We start from the raw sequence: 19,856 nt of genomic DNA on the forward strand, positions 1-19,856 counted from the left end.
ACCTGCTGGGAAATTGCTTCTAAACTCTTATGTAGGTGTAGGGTGGGGAACTATGCTATGTCATCACCTGCTCCTCTTTATAGTTAAGTTCCTTAAAGCAGTGTTTCTCAAACTTAGGTTATGACCCCCAAAGGGATGCAAAAGGCTTCAAAGGAAGTCACAAAGTTACTCGCCAGTAAACAGCTTTCTACTTTTAATTGCTATCAGGAGTTCTGTTTCTCCTGGTTTGAAGAGTTAGCATTTATTCCAGTAACTCTCGTTCTCCAGAAGGAACTTGCTGCCATTTCAGCTGAAGAATGTGGGATGAGCCACCAGGACAGAGGAGTGCAGAAGGGAGTCAAGCGTGCAGAAGGTTTGAGAAGCAGTGCTTTAGCAAATTTCATTTTCAAGGGACAAGCTCTGCAAATGTTCCCTGAAATGGATCTATTAACTTTACCTGATGAAAGCTAAAGACTGGTGTTTCATCCCCAGTGGAGTTCGTAGCAGTCCCCGTTTGGGGAATGTAGGATTTGTCTGTGCAGGAAAGTGTCATTTGTTTTAGTGCCCAGGACTAAATAATGAGGCTAGGAGACCACAGCTCTTACCCTACCCTTCCAGCTGCCTTGCTGTGCACTGCTAGGTGGGTCACACCAGAAATTGGAACGCTGATTCTAAGGGACCCAAGCTCAAAAGAAGAAAAGCACCATTTTCTTCAAATTATTGAAGACAGTCCACAGAAGAAAATTGCTTTGAAAGTTTGACTTGTGTCCTGCCTGTATGGGCTCCTTGGCTGTTGTAAGAGTAAAACAAACAAACGTTAACTTGAGGCACCTCCGTTTATGTTGCAATGGACTAGGGGAATGCTTCTGGTCATTTTTTTTCCCTGGCTCAGGTGACTTTACAGCATCTGATCAGCTGCATAAAGCCAGAGCTGAATGCTCCCAATTTTCCCATCCCAAGCAGGCAGCACCCCTGTGTACCTGGAATAAATTTTGAGCCTCCCACACCTCAAAGGCGAAGCATCGCTGGTGGTAGGAAAGGGGTGTGTCTCTTGCATGTGGGAAGCTCCTGCAGGGGATTTTTCATAATCCAGGGCCTGTTGAGGAGAGGACTTGAGTGATGGGATGCTCTGGACGTGGCCTGCAGGGAAAACGGAGGAGTGGGTGGGGATCTCCCTAGGCTCTCCTGGCTTAACGGCCACATTTAACTGGATTTCAGAGGCGTAAGCATTTTTAGTAAATACTGCTATATCACAGCCTGCTTTCTGCTTTTCTAGCTTTGTCTCCATGGGGGTATTCCATGAGTTATCCCATTTCACAGCCTGAACTTTTGCTCCTGCTTAGAGGATTACGTGGGGCAGAGCCGTAAGAAGAAAGGGAATCTTGCCGCTACCCCACCCCTTTATCGCTCCATGTATATCTAACTGTCTGCTCTCACAAGGGCCAAGCCTTCTGCCTTCCAAAACCCTGCTCTGAAACTGCTGATTCAAGCAGGTAGCAACTTTAGGGCTCCTTGCAGAATAAATGCCTCTTGCTTGCTCTCCTGGCACTGGGATTTCCTCCCTGATTTATTGTGCTTGGGTCCGCTAATGTCCCTTGACTAAACTGGGCACAGTGCGATGGTGTGAAGGTCACTTTATATATGCCATATACATTTCCAGAGACGTGGTGGGAGGGTAGGACATCTGAAACAGCATATCCTGCTGGGAGAAGAAGGAAGAAAAGGATCGCCTGGCTCTTCTTTTCACAGCCTCTCGTGGTGGGATGAAGGTTTTGACAGCCTAATTCAGCATTTAGAGAAAGATAGAGCTGAGCAGAAAGCTTCTCCCCCACCCGCTCCTTACAGCCCAGCTGTGACAAACAGACAGATAATTAACAAATCAAGACCTTCTATTAGCCTTGTCCCCGACGCACTGAAGCAGTTCCTATGTTGCATGTGTCCTTTAGCAAATGTCTGTGCTTTATGGCTACGGAGCGAGGTAGTTAGATCACTTCAGAAAGGCGAAGGGTGCTCTAAGGTGTCAGCGCACAGATGTTCCCAGGAGTGGAAGAAGTTGGCTCTGAACAAAAATGGTGGGCAGGAGGTGGGAGGACTGTACTGTGGTTGTTAGGGTGCAGTGCGTTAGTGTGAAGCATCTTCTGGTAATACAGGACTGAAAGGGATGCATGGAACTAGTGAGTCCCTCCATTTTTTTTTAGAAGATGACATAAGCCGAAGCAGCAGTTGACAGAGCAGGGACTAACCATGACTATAAAAATTGCGTGCAAGGAAATGTGGTTTATGGGAGAAACAGATCTTAACATTACGTTGTGGGTAAGGTGTTGGTGCCCTTTCTTTTCTGTCGTCAAGCTGTTGAAATGCCATGGGCAAGCCCCAGGTAAGCCACCTCTTCTTTGCTGTAGCTCCACAGATTTGGAGCAGAATGAGGAAGAGTGTCAATGTCCTAGTTCAAGATGTTAAATACACACAGGCCATGGGTTCCAGAGCCTAACACATGTTAAAGGAGAGAGACAGGTCTAATTGCATCAAAGCCACTCTTAAGTTCATGTATGTGGAGCCCATCAAGCTGAAAGCATCCAGACAGCATCTGCTGTTATCAAATCACTCTTGAGTCGAGCTAATTAAAATAGAGCTTCATTTTTCTGAACCATTGTTTGGCAGGAATTCGAAACAGGTCTAACCCAATTTCTTTGTGTTTATGAGCCTTTATTATATCAAAAGTACTTTTCTGTAAATGTACAGGGCAGTGTTAAATGAATTGATCCGCACTGTATCACTGTAGATGCACTATGGACTTCCTAATGATTTCTCTTCTAGTTTTTTCCAGATATACCCCAGAAAGCTTGCTTTGTCCCTTATCGTGTCATCTTTTTTCTCTCTTTCCCTTTCTGTCTCACTCTCAAGAAAGTAAATGTCCTTGTATTTCTTTATTTCATATCCTCCTCCTCCACTCTATTGGGATTTTTTGTATTATTAAAACATTTACACATTTGCTGCCACATGCAAATGCAGAATAATAAAACAGGACTCTTTATACTCCAAACAGGAGCAGGAGGTCTCTCACCACTGATTCTTACCCAGTACTCATCCCAGTTGATCACAGGGGAAGGAGAGGAGGGGAATCTAAATGTTGCTGTGTTGAATCTGTTTGGTATAGTGTTTTTTTTTCCCCCTTATTTTTTTATTTTAAACATTTTACATTTCAGTGTGCAAATTCCAGGTATCACATTCCTCTTTATAATTTGCTACACACCAAACACAGAAGTTAAAGAGACATAGAAATTGCTCCCTGAAGACAGGCTGTACTCCTAGGCATCTAAAAGGTAATTCATGAATATTTGCTGAAGAAAGAGAATACCACACACAGGGCCAGTCAGTTATGAACATGTGAGAATGAGTAGCAGCCCAGTGAAACAGCAAAGTCAGGAAATAACTACTTTTCAGGTACCTGGTACTTTACAATCCAAGCTGTTCATATGTTTAATTCTTTATTTTTGAGTAGTGGATTCATATTAAGGAAAAGGATCGCAAGGGTTAACATTAGGTAAAAATCCTGACAGTGATCTGTAATGAAATCTTCTCCCTAGAAAGGTAGTAAAGACTTGAGGACTTTTAAAAATAGATGGACAAAATACAGAAAACAAATAGGAGGCAGCAATCCTGCAATACCTGAAAGAAAGGAGCCCTTTTCATTTTTATTTTTTTTTGTACTTTCTGTGTCTTTTTACGAACTTTGCTTCTTTTAACTAAATAAATTCACACTGGAATGGAATTTCAGTACATTATATTTTTCATTTAATGCAGCCTGTTCTGAATGTGTATATTCAACTCTTCTGTATGAAGTTTAAGAGCAGCATGCATGAATTAATGCCGGAAACAAGTGTGACATTTTTGCTGTAAGCAAACCAATGGGTAGGGTTCGATGAGATGCTTCCAGACTTATCAAGTGTTATCTCACGCTCTGTGGTTTTAGAGAGATGAAGAAAATTGTTACTCAGAAGTTTAGTCGTTTGTTCATTGACAGTGACTCTCTTCTGATTCTCTTTTAAAAAATAAGTGAATTTAATGCTGACAAAAAGCAGCAGAGTCATAGTATCCTGGAAGATAAAGCCTCAGATGGAGCATGGGCATTGTACTGCGTGCTTTTTCTGTAAATCTTGTAAAAGAGACCTAGTTGGAGGGCACTACGACTAGGGGCTTGACTAATCTCACCATTAGTTCAGTCCCTCTCTTGTCTTTTGAGACCACCGAGGTGGATAGGAGCTACTTGCCTTTTTGACAACTGTCTCATCACCGTGATCGGTTTTCCAGCAAAGGGCCGTGATGTAATGGTTTTGAGAGAAGAACTTCTGGTAGAGTGCAGCAATAGCGGTAAAGGTGAATCCAGACACTCTCAAATGGAAAAGTAATTCAAACGACATTTCTGCTCGTGTCATGGTGAGCACAGAATGAATGTGTGAGATCTAAGAATATCTTCGTAGGCTCCCCCAGCATTTCCTGCACATGCAATTGTTCCTGTGGTTGCTGCTGCAGAAAGAAGGTTGCCATTCTAGCGAGAAACGCTTGTGCTTTTTTTTGTTTTACAACAACAACAACAAAGTCAAGCATTTGGTCGAAGGATCCAAAAGCCCAGGAAATGCATCTCTAGGGCTCCTCGTCAATTTGGAACCTAATGAAATATAGAAAATACTCAATAAAAGCGCCTTTATTACTTTAAATGTTTAAATGTGGAGTTTTTAGCCATCAGGTTAATGTTTTTGTATCATTTTTTGATTTGATTGTGAGCACTTTTCCAGGTATCTCTGCCACTTGAGCACTAATTGGATTTCCACAGATAAACGGTGCTAGCTGCAGCCCTTACATCACTGCGTTTTTACTTCATCATTATTTTATTTGTTTTTACTGTAAAGGTTAATAAATCTTGGTATGTTTAGAGTATGAAACAAGGCAGGCAGGCTAAGAACTGCAACATGGAGGGGCGAAGTTTTATGTGCTGCTCTCTCAAATCCGAGGGGTGGAAGGAGAAACAGGGAGCCTTTTGTGGCATTTCTAATGGGCTGTTGGGTGCGTTAGTCAGCCAAGTAGCGATCCATAATCCTTAAGATAAAAAGCGTTGATCTCTCCACTAGTTCTCAGACAGAGCTGTAAGGCATTTGAATTGGGTTACCATTGATTTAAGGTGGGGAGAAGACTGAGTAGCATGGGTCTGCTTAAAAAAGGATATGTGGAAATTATTTAATTTTATTTACTATTTTAAAGAAAATTGGAAGCCTTTCAGTGCAAGTGCACCTGAGTTCCCTCTGGATTTGGAAGGAAGCTAATATGGAGCTCCCTAGTCTTTTAGGGAAGAGCTAGTTGAATGCAGGTTTTAGTCAAGATTTGGACCACAAATAAATTTCAGTAAGAATTTATCAGCATCCCAGACACTTGTTGTCTCACCTATTTGTTCAGGGAAGCATGGTGGGGTTTTTGTTTGTTTTGTTTTGTTTTTTACCATTCTCCTGATTTCCTGGGAAGGTGAGTGTCAATTCCTACCACCGGGAAGCTGCTGCACTGTAACCCTCAGTTTCCAGCCACAACCACAACACACAAGCTCTTTTTGGCCTGGCAGGATTAAAATGGGTGCATTTCAAACACTTCCTCCCATTTTTGACTTTGTGGAAATAGAAATTGATTGAACAGCCTGAGTTGGGCCAAAGCAGAAGTGAAGGCTGAATCTTCTTTCTTCTGTTACAAAGACAGGAGGCTGCTACGGGTGGGTGCAGCACTGAGCACAGCGTTTGCAGCACCGCCGAGTCGAGCTTTCAGCTCTGCCAGCTCTCAGAAGCAGCATTGCCTATTCCTAGTTCCTACATTGGTGCTAATCCCTTGCTGTGGTGTGGACCCAGATTTCAGAGAGATTGCTGATGTTCTCTGCAGCATTTGTCAAGGAAAAAGGCTGCTTTCTTTTTTTCCTGAAGTGAGTAATTGTTTATTAATTTTTCAGCACATAAAGAGTATAATTATGATAGTCCCTGACATGTGCTGGCTGTGCCAAGGTTTAAGGAAAACAAAAAAACAGTAGAAGCAGAATTTTTAAGCTTCTCTGATTTTGTAAACCTTCCTGGTTTGGACCCAAATTTCTGTGTAGAAACTAGGCAGGAGCACCCTGGTTTGAGAATAATTGTCTCTAGAACCAATTCCCTTGGACATTTTAATTTAGCTTAGGATGGTGGGATCTTACTCAAGTGTTTCAAGAGATAGGAGCTGGTGATCAGTACAGTACCCACGATTTTTTGGTGTATGCAGTGTCCTGTGTAGGTTCAACAGCATTCTGAATTTTTCCTGACACCTATATGTGTTATTTCTTTAAGCAGAGAGTGTAACATATCCATGAAAAATGCCAAATTTTCCCCATGGGGAAGCGAGATGGACTCATTCTTTGTAGAATATTAATGCCGTGGGCAGCTACAGTGGAAATGTTCTCTGTGTTTGCCCTTATGTTGTGTTTCACTCCTTTTCTAGAGGAAGCATCCTGAATTGCCAGGGCAGCTCAGTTTTGAAACTGCTCATGCAAGTGCCTACAAATGAAGGAGAAATGTTGTGATGTGTGCTTCCTTCTGCTGAGAACTGGACAAAGACAAGGGACGCAGCTGCTTTCAAATCTATAAAATTATTACACTTGCAATCCCTATAGACTAGGCAGCTCTGGCCAATCAGATTTCTTGCCCCTTACTTATTTTTTCCCTTAATGGGGCAATTAACAGCAGGAACAAAGTGCACGGTCTGCTCAGTCTTTATTATTTGTGTTGTAATAAGTGTCTAGGAGGCCAGTTGCAGACCAGCACCAGGCACTCTGCAAATATAGAGTAAAACGACTATTCTTGTCCCAAAGAGCTCTAAGTAAAATATTAAATTTACATTAAGGTCTTCAAGTGTTCCAAGCCCTTCTTCTTTTGCTATTACTTCTCAACTGCTGTGGTTTGCATGATTTATTGTGCACCTGTCACAATTTCCAGCTTCTTTAATCTTTCCAACATGAAACCTTTTGTTTGCTAGATTTGCCAGAAACCAAGTAGTTTCCTCCTGTAGCTCCTTATGTATTCTGGCTTTAGGATCTTCCATATAATACCAGCACAGCCCCCTGACTTCTCTCCTAATAGTTTGGGGTTTTGTTGCAGGAGGGATAACACTGTTTCTAACCTGCATTTCCTATGGAGCTATTAAATGGGGTGCTTGAAATAGCAGGTTCAAGGACTATTAGCTTGCTGATTTTTTCATGTCCATTTGAGTTACTTTAGTCTGAAACATCTTTACTAGCATCTTCCACAGATGGGATCCACTTCCAGTTCTTTTGCATTAAATCTAAGCTGTCATATTCCTAGTACTTGCCAGTCTCTCGACTGTGGAATTAGAAGGATCCGTGTAAGTCTGAGCAACGATCCCATCCTGGTGCTTCTCTTTGATTGATGTCGCCTTCTGGAGACTACCATTGAATGGCCATTTGAAGTACTCAGGCACAATTGTTAGATGTGACACAGACTTCCTATTCTTGAGTCATCTTCTAGCTCCCCAGCATGTGAATGAAGCTCCAGCAGTCCTTTTCCATGCTGCAGTAAAAGAATGAAGACGTAGTAAGTCACTGGTTCATTGTTTTTTGACTTTGTGCATGTGTGAAGGTAATAGGGTAAAAGATTTCTTCCCATAGCTGTTGTGAGCTCTTCAGGAATGGCAACGGGGGAGAGCAGTGGGAAAGGTAAGAGCTGGAGATGCTGCCCATCTGCTCCCTGAAGATTCGTGCTTTTTTAATTTTTTTTTTCAGTTGTGGAGCCACAGAATGATCTCACGGTTCTGCTGTAGTGAGCATCTTGGACACTGAGTCATTGCATTCCTTTGGAATGATTCAGCTCAACAACTTGACACTTGCATTAATTTTACAGCACAGAGCCTCAATGATCCCTAAGCTTCCTTCTATAAGAAGGGAGAAACGAGGTGTATAAATTAGGTATTGCCTGAAAAGTTTAAAAATCAGCTTCTCTTTAGTCAGTTTTAACCTTTCGTCATCTGTCTGGCACCTTTCTTGGGTCCCGTTGAATCAGTTTGTTGACCTGATCATGGCACGCTGGCTTGAGGCACACTTGGAAGCTGTATGCCTTACCTACTTGCACGAGGCACTGCCTCTCTAGTCCATATATTATCCGCAATGATCCCGTGCATTCAGCACTGAGGTTATTGCCATTTTTATGTAAACAGAACTTCAAATAATTTGCTGCCAGTTGGATTGCAGGCATTATCTTCCCTCCCCTCCATCCTGTTCATCTTGCTCTAATACCTTCTTTGGTGGTTCTGGTGGCTGGAGGAAGCTTGCAACTTAACTTTAGGCAGAAGTACAAAAAGGGGATTTTTAAAAAGTTTCCATCCCAAAGTAAGATTATATCTTTCCTTTTCAGTGAAAAAATTGAATGTTTGAACTCTAGATAAAAGGTTTGTGCTACTTATTGCTTAAAATGGATTATGGCTGCATTTTCAGCTGAAGACAAGGTTTGCTGTTCTGCTAATACTTCCTACAAGGTGTTTTTCTAGCATTTATCACTTGCCTGTAACAGTTTGTGTGGCCTTAAGCCTGGTGTTACAATGTCTCATTCGGAGCTGTATTCCTTTTGGAATTAAAAGAATACAGAGCACATTGTGTGTAGAAATACAGTTATTGTACGCTTCTTTTAAAGCATGAGCAAAGGTTTCTTCTTCCCTTCAGTTTTACGCATGGAAGTGTTACCTGAATGAGCATTATTTCTGATAAAAAGAGAGGAATTTTATCAGGATGTCCACTATGTTTTAAATTGAATCAGAAGAAACTGAAGATGGCAGAGATATTTCACTTTGAAAGGTGACTACTACACAGACGAAGTTGCTACTTTTCATAAGGGCTTTCACTCCATATATCATTGTGTTTTAAGAGAGACTTGGGTCAATAATACCATGCTTTAGAATTCCCTAAATACATATTTACACAATAGACCTTAAAATATATTAGTCTATCATGTCAGCTCCTGTACACTTCTATCAGGGATGTTTTATGTCCTTAACATATGATACAATAAAACTTTATTTTATACAGCATTTTTCATACAAATTGTATCCTGGAATGCAGCGTGGGGTTAAATAAGACTTTCGCAAGGTTAAAATTAAAAAAGCTGGAGGGTGCAGGAAAATTAAGGGGTACGCATGGGAAATATTTAACCCAACAATGGGAATCTGGATGGAGAGGCCACAGTGCTGGGAGAGACCGTGAGGCTCATTCAAGCTGCAGCTCGGGATCCCTGGAAATGGTGAGGTTATGTGAGGAAAGACTGGTTCGGTGTGAATAAAGGAGGTGGAAAGGTCATGCCTCTCCGAACAGCTGGAGGAAACGCGAAGTGCCTCCTGGAACAAAGAATCTGAGAACGGGGACTACGTGGAGTCGCTCCTTCGGAGCAAGAATAGCAGAGGAAACGGGGGGAAAGTGTGCTGAAGGGAAAGAAAGCAGCTGAAAGCGTGCCCCAGGAGCTAACCTGCGGGGTGGGAGGGATGGCAGCGGGGTGGCAGCATGCACGGGGGCTTTGCAGCGCCTGCCTCCACGCTCGCACGCGCAGGGGTCTCGGCTGCGCGGGGGCTGTCCCTGGAACCAAGTAGGCACAACAAGATGACACCAAGACAGCTCAGCTTGGGATTTTTTTTTTGCTGGCTTTTATCAAATTTTTTTTTTTTTGGTCACCCTATTAATGTAAATTAAGTAAGGCTTTTTTGTATGTGATAATTATAGATAAATGTATTTAAAGTAGATCTGGATTTTGTAGTCCTCGGGAAAAAGAGGAAGAGTAATTTTTCCCCCCGTCCCTGTCATGTGTTCATTTTAATGAGCAATTTTAAAAAATTGAAAATAAAAGAGGAAAATGAATAGGTGTTGAACCAGCCTGTGATATGTAAATGCCAACTAGTAATTACCTAAAACCTCAATTTTCTTTCTGTTTCATCTTGCAAAACATTTCATTTCCACTGAGTGAAAACACTTAATTTGGGCTCCGCCGCTGAAGCCTGCCTCTCAGCACCGCCGCCCGCGCCCGCCTCGGCTAGGGGGAGTCCTGGCTCCGCGCTAGCACCCGCTCGCCAGCCCAAGGTTATTCCTCCTGCCGCCCGCTACCTCCTCGCTGCTGGATGGAAATTCACCTGCCCCCAGCTCACGTTCGGGTTCGCTTTCGGGAACCTCGTTCTTTCAGGGCTTCGTGAAAATCGGGTGACCAAGGCACGGCTGGAATTTATTTTCCTGCCTTTTGTCTGCTTGCTGTTACACTCGTGCTTTCGAGTTAGGTTTCATTCATACAACTGTCAGAGTTCTGGGCACCTGGGATTTTTCCTTTTTAGTTTTTATTGCCCTTTTTTGGTTGCTCTTCTGTACTCTTATAGTTCTGGGTTCTTAATTTCAGGTACAGTTTGAAGCTTGTTCCTTCCTTGCCTTTGTTCTTTTCTGGTTCTGACTCCTGTGAATCTTGCTTTAAATTGTAAAGCAGAGCAAAGAAAAAATGAATACATGAGGGCTTTTTTTTTTTTTTTTTTTTTTTATTTAAAAACTTTTCTCTGTACAACACTGAGATCTACCAAACTTCATAGCTTTCAACGTCCTCTCACAACAGAAATAAATCCCTGATTCTGTCCATTTTCACAAAGATTTCAATGAAATTCTAGGAGCTTTGAAGCTCCTATTTGCCTCCCCTGCCTGACCTGCTGTTTCTGGGAAGCATCACTTGGGTGTTTGGGGACCCAGGCCGGTGGGTTGGGAGGAGGTTTGGCCAGGAGGAGCACGCTGGCACTGGCGCTGCGAGGTGTCCCAGGACCCCGGCTCCGAGCGCTCTGCCTGCAATCGCGAGGCGCAGCGCCTCTTTAGTGAGATATATGGCTTCATAATTAGCCCCTTGCATTTTTTCACGAGTGCTAGCATCAGCGTTCTATGATGTGTTTCCCTGATTAACAGCTGCTTTGCAACTATTTCCGTGTGCCACCGCTAACCGTATTTGTCAAGTTAGTCCTGACAGAGCACTGCTTTCTTACCAAAACGCAGCGTTTCTCTTCGAAGGGCTTCTCGTGTTCGTCGCAGTGCCAGGCTTTTAAGTCAGCCCTTGTTAAAACGTAAGTTGGCTTTAGCCTGATGCTTGTTAACAGGATTCTGGGTATCTCCTTTGGAGTAGGAGTGCAGAAACCTTTCACAGACAATTTAATCTTCTGAGCCTTGCGAACATACAGCCGTACACTGAGGGGCTGTTGCTGTAGGCTAATATATTGATCAGTTCCATTTGCCCTATAGCTGTGGCCTTCTGCTCTGGCTGAAATAGGTTGAGTGTTTGTTGATACTGCCATATTATTATTTTTTAATACACTGGGAAAAAAATTAATTCCAACTTCTTTTACATACGTCATGTATATTGCCAGTGTTGATTGCTTCCGCACATGTAATGTAAACTGTCTGTGCATAGTTCATGGCCTGTGCCGCCTCTGCTTAATGAAAAGAAGTGTTGCATTTAAACAGATACAGATCCACTCAGAAAGACAAAATACCAGCCCTTGCAACGTATAATTCAGACCCAACCTTTACATCACAGGTCATCTCAAAGTCTCAGTCTATCAACAAATGCTGTTTAGTAATAACCTACAGAGGGTTCCCAGAATTAGGAAATCTATTAGAGCTCTTACTGGCTGCACTCCCAGTGGCATTTGCTTCTCTTCTCCATGTGGACCTCTTTTACCAAATCCTGTGGAGCTTTTAGTGATGAGGGTGGTTTTATTTTGTTTGTTTGTTTTTATTTATTATATTTTTTTGAGATGGTAGAAAGTGGGCATTTGGCACTGCAGTTTAAATTTGAAGGTTTATTTTTCTAATGCTAGTAACTGATAAAGTAGCTTAGACTGCTTTCCTGCAGTCTTGAGCATAACAAGAAATAAGGCTGGCTTCACCTTCCCCATTAACACAAAAGGGAGGGAAATTAGAAATGAGGGACCTTGGCTATAACGTCAAAGTGCCGTGCTTTGGCCCAGAATTTCACCAGCCTGCTGCACTCCCACAACATCTGCAATAAAGTTCTTGTCTCCATTTTATATCTTTGACATTGGAACAGAATATTTGGCCTGAATTTATGTAATTTGGCCAGACGCAAATATAATCCATGAATAGTAGCATTCATCTTCTAAAATCAAACTGGAGGACAGGACCTGCCGCGGAATCCCACCCACCACCACCCAGAAATACGCCCAGAAATATGTTCCCCTTCCATGTCACTGCAGGGGAAGAGCTGGTGGGATAGCAAGTTTATGGAATTAACTTGTTTTTAAACCCCAAATATGTTAGCTTTCATGAAGAGAAATATGTAACTGATCCGCTAGATAAAACAAGTTTGCTGGCCAGTGTGTGCTGGCAATCTAAGAATCGGAGCAGTGATACAATGCACATTATTTGGCAGTGTCCTAATACTAGAAAAATTTGGAGAAGTGTTACAAATGCAACAGAAATAGTACAGAACAATGTTACCAGCTGAGTCAGAGTGCTATTTGCTGCATGATTTTTTTTCGGCTATACATAGGATTGCAAAGTCTTCTTCTCATCTTCCCCCCTCCTTCTTCTTTTTCTGTTTTTTAAATTATGGACTACAGCTGCCCTTGTTTGTGCAAAGAAAATGATCCATAGAAGGTAGGAACGTTCTTGGGTATGTTTGTTGAAAATATTGGCGTTTTGACATGGCCAAAATTGGTTCGTAAGTATACAAGATTGGCTCACGTATACAAGATGAATTACAGAAATGAAGAAGTTTCAGCTCAGCCTACAGGAGAAAACGCAAACACAAAAATATGAAAAACGTGGGATTATTCGAAAGAGGAGTAAATGTTCTTTTTTTTTTATGAAGTTTGTTATTGCCTGTAATTTCATTTTGTTTTAAGATTAAAAACTTTGTGAATAATGCAGGAAATGATGCAGGGAAGAGATAAAATAGAAGTTTATTTTGGAGTGAATTTTACTACTGAAATGTTTACATTTTTGCAAGGCAAAAATAAGTTTTAATAAAGGGTTAGAATCAATAAAACGTTAAAAGGGTTGTGATTAAAATAGCACAATGAAAAATACTGTTTATTTCTTACAGGCTTTTTTTATGCTTAAAAAGTGATAATTAAATATGAGAGCTTGCAGGATTTCAGGTCTGCAGGCCTTTTGTGTCTGTGTCTCTCGCTCACGAAATGTGGGAGGGAGTGTTGAGGAGTTCCTGAAGAAACAAACAAGTAATTATTGTTAGAGGGAAAGTGGTTTTGATATGTTCGCATATCTGGTGGTCTGCTCATTTGGGCATCTTTCTTATTCAGCATATTACCTTAAAGTTATTAGTTTGTGTGCTTCATATTTCTGCATCTGGTGTAGCAATATCAGCACTGTTTAAATATGTGATTTGCCTGTCACCTGCGTTTCAGCCGGAGAGAGATCAAGTGCACATAAATGAGACCAAAATGTACTTTATGTGGGGTATTTTGCTGTAGTATTTTATGGTTTAAAATTACTGAATGTAAACTTAAGAAAAAAAAAAAAAAAGAAGAAGAAGGAAAATAAGAAAAGGAAAAGAATGAAAAATACCCCCTTCATTTTATCCTCCCAACTTCGAAGTGTGCCGGGACTTTGTCAAATTCCCGTTAAAATAAATATGTCAATTTCATCTCTCTTCCAAATTCATTTATCATGCTTTTTTAAAAGGTGTTTTCTGCTTTACCTGATGTTTAAATTGGATTCGCTCGTTTATGCTGTTCTTTGCTGTATCCCCCATGTTTTTCTTAAATGAATTAGTAATGACAGCGTACTCCATCATACCCTCTCTACAGCCACTTTAAGGGAAGCCTGGTGATCTAAACCTTTTAACCTATTAAAGATGATTTTCCCCAATTGAATCAGACCCACCACAGGTGTAATAACTAATCATTTAAACTACACCTGCTATTATGTATTTTTAAGCCATTATGCGTGTTGGATAGATGATAATTCATGTTTATTGCATTGTCCAATGGATCCGTTTTGCCTACACTAGCCTGATTAATGTATTTAAAGAAATAAGAGATGCAATTTAAAAAAAAAAAAAAAAAAAAAACATTGATGGAATGCACCGAGGAGTACATTGAAAGTGCCATTAAACCCATCAGAACTTTGCTCTCTGACCAGAAATGCATATTCGAAGGCTTTGATTCAAACACAAAATGAAACTTGGTGATTTCAATAGTGATGCTATTTTGTCTTTCTTTTTCTGCTGTGAAAAATTTTGAAAACCTTTTCGGAACTGAATTTCTGAAAGTGTTTTAAGTAAAACTCTTCAAGAGCTACCTAACATAGGCCTGCCACGTGCGGCCATTTTAGGAAAAGGCACGGGCCTCTGTTTGGGGGAAAAAATCTCTTCCCTGTTTATGCATGGTTATTTTTAACTAGAGAGGAAGGAAGTCATCTCTTCCAGTAGTTCACATAGATGCGTCCATCTCCTACGTGCTGTTAACTTTAAGCAAATTATTCCCCCTGATGCCACAATCGGAGCAGATGCCTTTGTACAGAAGTAAATCGAATCAGCTGTTTTTCACCAGTGCGGCAGCATGTAATAATGTGTGTAACAATATAGGAGGGTATGTGGAAAGTTGACCTACCACACGAACAAAAAAAGGAAATACCTGTCACTGGCACTAAATCCTGATGTGAAAAACCGGTGCCATTGTTGCTGATGCCGTTCAGTGTTATCCCAGACTTTATCCTTTGTTTGGATAAGTGAGTTTGTTTTAAGTGCTATGACACCTTAAAGAAGCACGTAGAGGAAGTCAGTCATTAGACAAAAATGATCTGTGATTTCTACCAGAGCGGAACATAAAATAACCACTCACCAACCCACTTATGTCATGAGAAGTGACTTTTTGGATATTTTTGTTGTGTGATCCACAACACGGGAAGTTGCTTCTTTTCCAGTCGTGACAAGCTGAGGTTTATTTATTGCTGACAGTGAGTTGGAATGATGGCAGAAAAGGCCTTAATCTCTGAGAATTTGCAGGGAACTTCAAGTCAGAAAGAAAGGAATCATTCTTCCTAGTAAGAGTCTACTGTTGCAGATCACATGCGATATCTCAAGGTTGCCATGAACTATAGGAGCCAACTTAGGTAAGAAGATCACTGTAAATGACAGAAACTTCTGAGAACCTTACTAGAGATTTTTGTACAGGTCAACCTGCCGAAAGAGCAATTCAAACAGAAACTTCTAGGTTGAAATACTGTAATTTACTGATTACAGTTTAGCCACAAACTCTGATGCTTGTTGAACCATCTCTGAAAGTTGGATCTGTGTCAGCTCCAGACTGTCTCCATGTGTTAGATTCGATGCCTTCTTTGCAGTACAAAATGCATAATGTAAAATAGGAATTTGCCCATTCCTAACTTGGATCTTTTTCTCTCTTCTGTTTCTCCAATCCTCCTACCCTCATCAGATCGTGACAGCAGTGAAATTTTTACAGAATCCACGAGTTCGCCAAAGTCCTATTGCAACCAGAAGAGCATTTCTGAAGAAGAAAGGTATGGACTCTTTAAGTTTGTGGTCTCAGTGATAACGAGGAAGTTTGAGTTAGGGTTAAAGCCAAGAAGTATTTCTATGGAAAACTGGATTCTAAGAACAAAGCAGGTAGTCTGTCTGAGGAAAAAAAAAAAAGTTTTTAAGAAATACCACTCTTTTCTTCCATACTGACTAGAGCAATATTGGCACCAGATGTGGAATTGTAGAACACATAAGACACATTGGAAGTTCTCACGTTAACTATTATTGCACATTTTCTGAGATGAGGATGGTTTAGAGATGTGGAATAGCTGGCCAGTTCTAGTCTTCATGATGTTGGCTTTAGAATGACCAGCTTCTAGGTGAAAAGGTCGATTGTTTCTGAAGAGAGCCAGGGAGAGGAATGAAGGGCGAAAGACTTTGTAAAAGTAAACAAGATCAGGGTAAGGTTAAGCTTGGGGTCATCCTGACTTTCAGGCTGAAATGGTAAATTACTGACTGAGTTTAGTCCTTTTCTATAGCAGAGAAAGAACAGATCCTGACAAATCCTATATTGTCTTAGACAGGTGGAACGTATTTTTGCATTGCCTACTGAGAATTTATTTTACTTTTTGATTTATAAAGGAACTACATTTTGTTTATTTTTTTCTTTAATATAAAGTTTTGTTCAACAACATAGAGTGCATTTCAGGTGAAGTTCATTCCATATTATGCTGCCTTCCATATGATTCTACTTTTTTTAGGACCCTATTGCTTAAATCTTTAATGTAAGATGTAAATAATAAGGACAATCATACCTTGGAGTTAATTACATGCACTGTGGAGCACTTTAAGCACTTGGAATGATACTGAAAATACAAACTCCAAACTTCAGAGGGGAGTGACCCACTTAAACGGTGAAGTCATGAGTACTTCAGAGTACATCAAATTCTAAAGCTAAAGATCTTGGGCTTTAAAAAGTAGGGAAGCCTATGAAATACTTTAATAAGTTTGGGGATATGAGCTGTTTATTGAGATGCCTGAGACCCAATGTCATGAGGAGAGTTTAAGTACATACACCATTCTGCTCATCTTGAACAGCAATGGACCTAGAAGGCAATGGCACAGTCTTGTGTTTTAGCAATGCTGTCATGACAAGTAGTTCATGGGTCCATCAGTTTTAATGTGCTCATCTCCCTGCTTGTCCTAGCGCCAGTTAGAGAGCATTCCAGCCACATAGTTAGGTACGTTGCTTGCCCTGCCCTGCCATCAGGATGGCATTAAAATTTGGAGCCTGTTGGCCGCCGTGCTCCATGAGTTTTTCCTTGAAATATGTGGACCTACGGGGAGTAATTAATCATAAAAGCTTGGGGATTTCAACTCTATCATCGAAGCAATGAAGCAAGGGAAAGCTGAGCCTAAAAGCTGTGCTGATTACCCGGGGTAACCTGATACAAAATCTATTGTTGCCGAGAGATCCTTAGCCCCCAGTATATCGTGCAATATTATAACTGCCTGATCTTCTCCTGTGCTGACAATGACCAGTTATTCCTCATTTTCTCTCTCAACACAGCTGGGTTAGAATTTCATTTGCAGAAGGTATTTAGAGCAATTTAGAGACAAATGTCTCTGGTGTTTGCTCTGCACTTCCCCACCGCAGGCTTCGCTGAACAGTTTTTAGTATCAGGAGCTCCATCTAATCTGTTTAATTTTAATAAATCCCTGACTGGGAGAAGAGGAAGGGTGGGGAGATGGAGGCAGAGAGAAACTGTGGCCCGACTAATACTTCTTATGAATTACTTGGCTAATAATTACTAAAGAGCAGAAATGGTTTGGTAGAGCTGTTTGTTTGTTCCTGTTTGTTAATTAGCCCGCCTTCCCTTTGTGCTAATTATTTGTTTGAAAACGTAACAGTAGGAGATAGGAAGGAGCAGGGTCCAGTAGTGCCTGTACCCAGCGGTCTTTGGAAATACGGCTGTATGGAATCTGACCACTGAGCTCACAACGTGATCTCTGTCCAGTACTCGAGAGCAGAGGGTCTGTACTGTTACTGTATGCATGTGCTGTAGCAGATGGGGGCAATTATTCCTGCAACCTAGGTGTTGTGGCTAAATCCAGTCCTGGGTAAATGGGGATCGTACGGTTTGGTAGGCTGCTCCTGCTTTGCTCGGATATCCAGTCACTGTCATCCCAATGACAACGTTTATCCCCATTTTAGAGAAAGTTGTGTTGTCTGCTAGAGAAGTCCTCACTGTCAGTCAAAAAATAATTTCTGTACAGCAACCATTTCGGTTACAAGAGTCTCTATTAAAATAACGTTGTAGGAAATTATACAGAGATACCCTTGTGGTTTCTTCAGTCCAGGCTACTTCCAGCAGAACTTGCAGCAGAAGAGAGAGGTTTGATCTTCCTGTGGACCACTGAAGAATTTCAGTGGAGGGGCAAATCCCTGAATTTTCATATCGCCAGTTAGATGTACACCATGTATGAACTTGCTTTTTGTAGTTACTTTTATGGAACCCTACAGGAGAGGTCTCTGACTGCCCACTGGGTCTGGGTGAAAGCTGCTGCTGTAGAGAGGTCGGTGTCTGGGAATGCTGAAGGAAAAGGCTAGGTGCCCTGCCCTGCAGCAGCCTCCTGCTATCCCAGCTACAGCCGTTGTAGCCTCCAGGAACAGAACTGGAGCGTTACCTGTGGGTGAGCTTTCAGGTCCTGCAGTCTCACTTCTGAGACTTACAGAGATGGTTCCGCCTTGAATTATGGTTTTCTTCTCTTTTTTTTTTTTTTTAAGCATCTCTTTCCTAAAAATGCCAATCAAATTTTATTTTCTTTTAATGCTCTTTAATATAGGAACTGAGGTTCTTAATACATTTTGGTTGAGTAGGAGATGAAAGGTACTTCAGGATCATCAGTCGGACTGGGGCTGGTTGTGAAACAGGAGTTGCAGCAGCTGAAAGTAGGCTTCCCTGGGTGCTCACAGGTCAGGGGGTTGCTGAGCTGCTCTCAGGAACCTGGGATGAATCTGTTGATGACAGTTGGGAGAATGAGGGTGTCCTGAATTTGTAAAAAGGTCTTTCAAAAGTTGGATGAGATTTCTGTGTTGTCTTAAGCACTTTTAAACTCCCAAATACAGAGGCATTAATGAGAAACATGAAGTTATTAGAATCATTTATCATTTTCTTTGAAGCTTACACTGGCATTTTGTGTAATTTATGACATTTCCTCCTTTTTATCATGAACTTCTTCAGATGAAGGGAAAAACAGCTGTTTCCCTTCAGAGTATCTGAAAGAAAAGAAAGGAAAAAAAGATGCTGTTTGTTTTTTGTCCAACTCGCTGATTCTGCTGATGACATGCCACAGAATCAGCGGCGCCTTGGGAGTAATTAGACAACATGTGGGGTTTAAACCCTTGTGGAAATGTGTCTGTCATCTAACTGTTGTGCCTCAGATGTCCTGTACTGCTCAGCTACCCATCCGGTAACTCATGTGGTTTGTTAATTTTGTGTACTCCGAATCTGTAACTTCTGGCCAGATAAAGAGTCGGGGTGGAAGTGCACAACACACGTGGTGCTTCATTATTTGGGGTGCTGGTACCTGGATTTGTCCTTTGTATCAATGTATGCATATATGTATGCATATATATGTAACACATCAGGCTACATGCTTCCCAAAGTAATCGGACTCTTGCTTGGTGAGATGTGCTGCAGGCTGTTGGAATTGTTGTCTTTGTCTTTTTCCATCCTGTGTCTATTAATCTGTTTCAGTACTTCGGCTGCTAGGAAGGGAGTTACTACACGATGCTTTCTTTTGGGTCTCGCACAGCTTTTTGCAGTGCATCAGAGTTCCAGAAAATTATGCAAGTGTCAAGCTGTCAGGCTGCGGTGATTTCTGAAGAGATGAATAAATAATTTAATTTTACGTGCCCCTTCCAACCAGAGCTCAGAGATACTTGACTCCCTGGAAACAAAGGCCATCATCCCCAGAATCTCCAGTAGAAAACCAGCTGAATTTTCTTCTCCTTTCTGTAGTCTGCATCCTTGGAAGTCGAACCCCTGTCTTTTCCTCTTTGCCAAAGAAACCAAGGTGGATCACCTTGAGGACCTGAGAGAAGGGGGCACAGCCTACTGCCGGAGGGCTTTAAAGGAAGTAAATTCTTCAGCAGATTTCAATTTAACCCTCTTTTATTACTTTTCTTTTTTATAATTTAAGTCCATTTCATGAGGCAGTTTGCATGTCCTTGAATGGAATCTCGTTACCATGAAAGCTTTTTTAGCATTGATTTCATAACAGTCTTAATTTAATAGCGCCGTCATTACTGAGAAGCCCGGAGAGTGAGGCCCT

At 41.4% G+C, this 19,856-nt stretch overlaps 1 protein-coding gene across 2 annotated transcripts in view; it reads left to right on the forward strand.

The window, feature by feature from the left end:
• The window catches only part of PEX14 (peroxisomal biogenesis factor 14), a 77,465-nt gene that overhangs the window by 20,974 nt on the left and 36,635 nt on the right, over positions 1-19,856 (forward strand). For both annotated transcript variants that reach the window (XM_038166762.2, XM_038166761.2), the window contains one exon: positions 15,475-15,559. In XM_038166762.2, the coding sequence (XP_038022690.1) occupies positions 15,475-15,559 (85 nt within the window). The remainder of the gene's footprint in view (positions 1-15,474; positions 15,560-19,856) is intronic.

The sequence above is a fragment of the Anas platyrhynchos genome, chromosome 22 (genome assembly GCF_047663525.1).
Source record: "Anas platyrhynchos isolate ZD024472 breed Pekin duck chromosome 22, IASCAAS_PekinDuck_T2T, whole genome shotgun sequence".
In the NCBI taxonomy this organism is placed as follows: domain Eukaryota; kingdom Metazoa; phylum Chordata; class Aves; order Anseriformes; family Anatidae; genus Anas; species Anas platyrhynchos.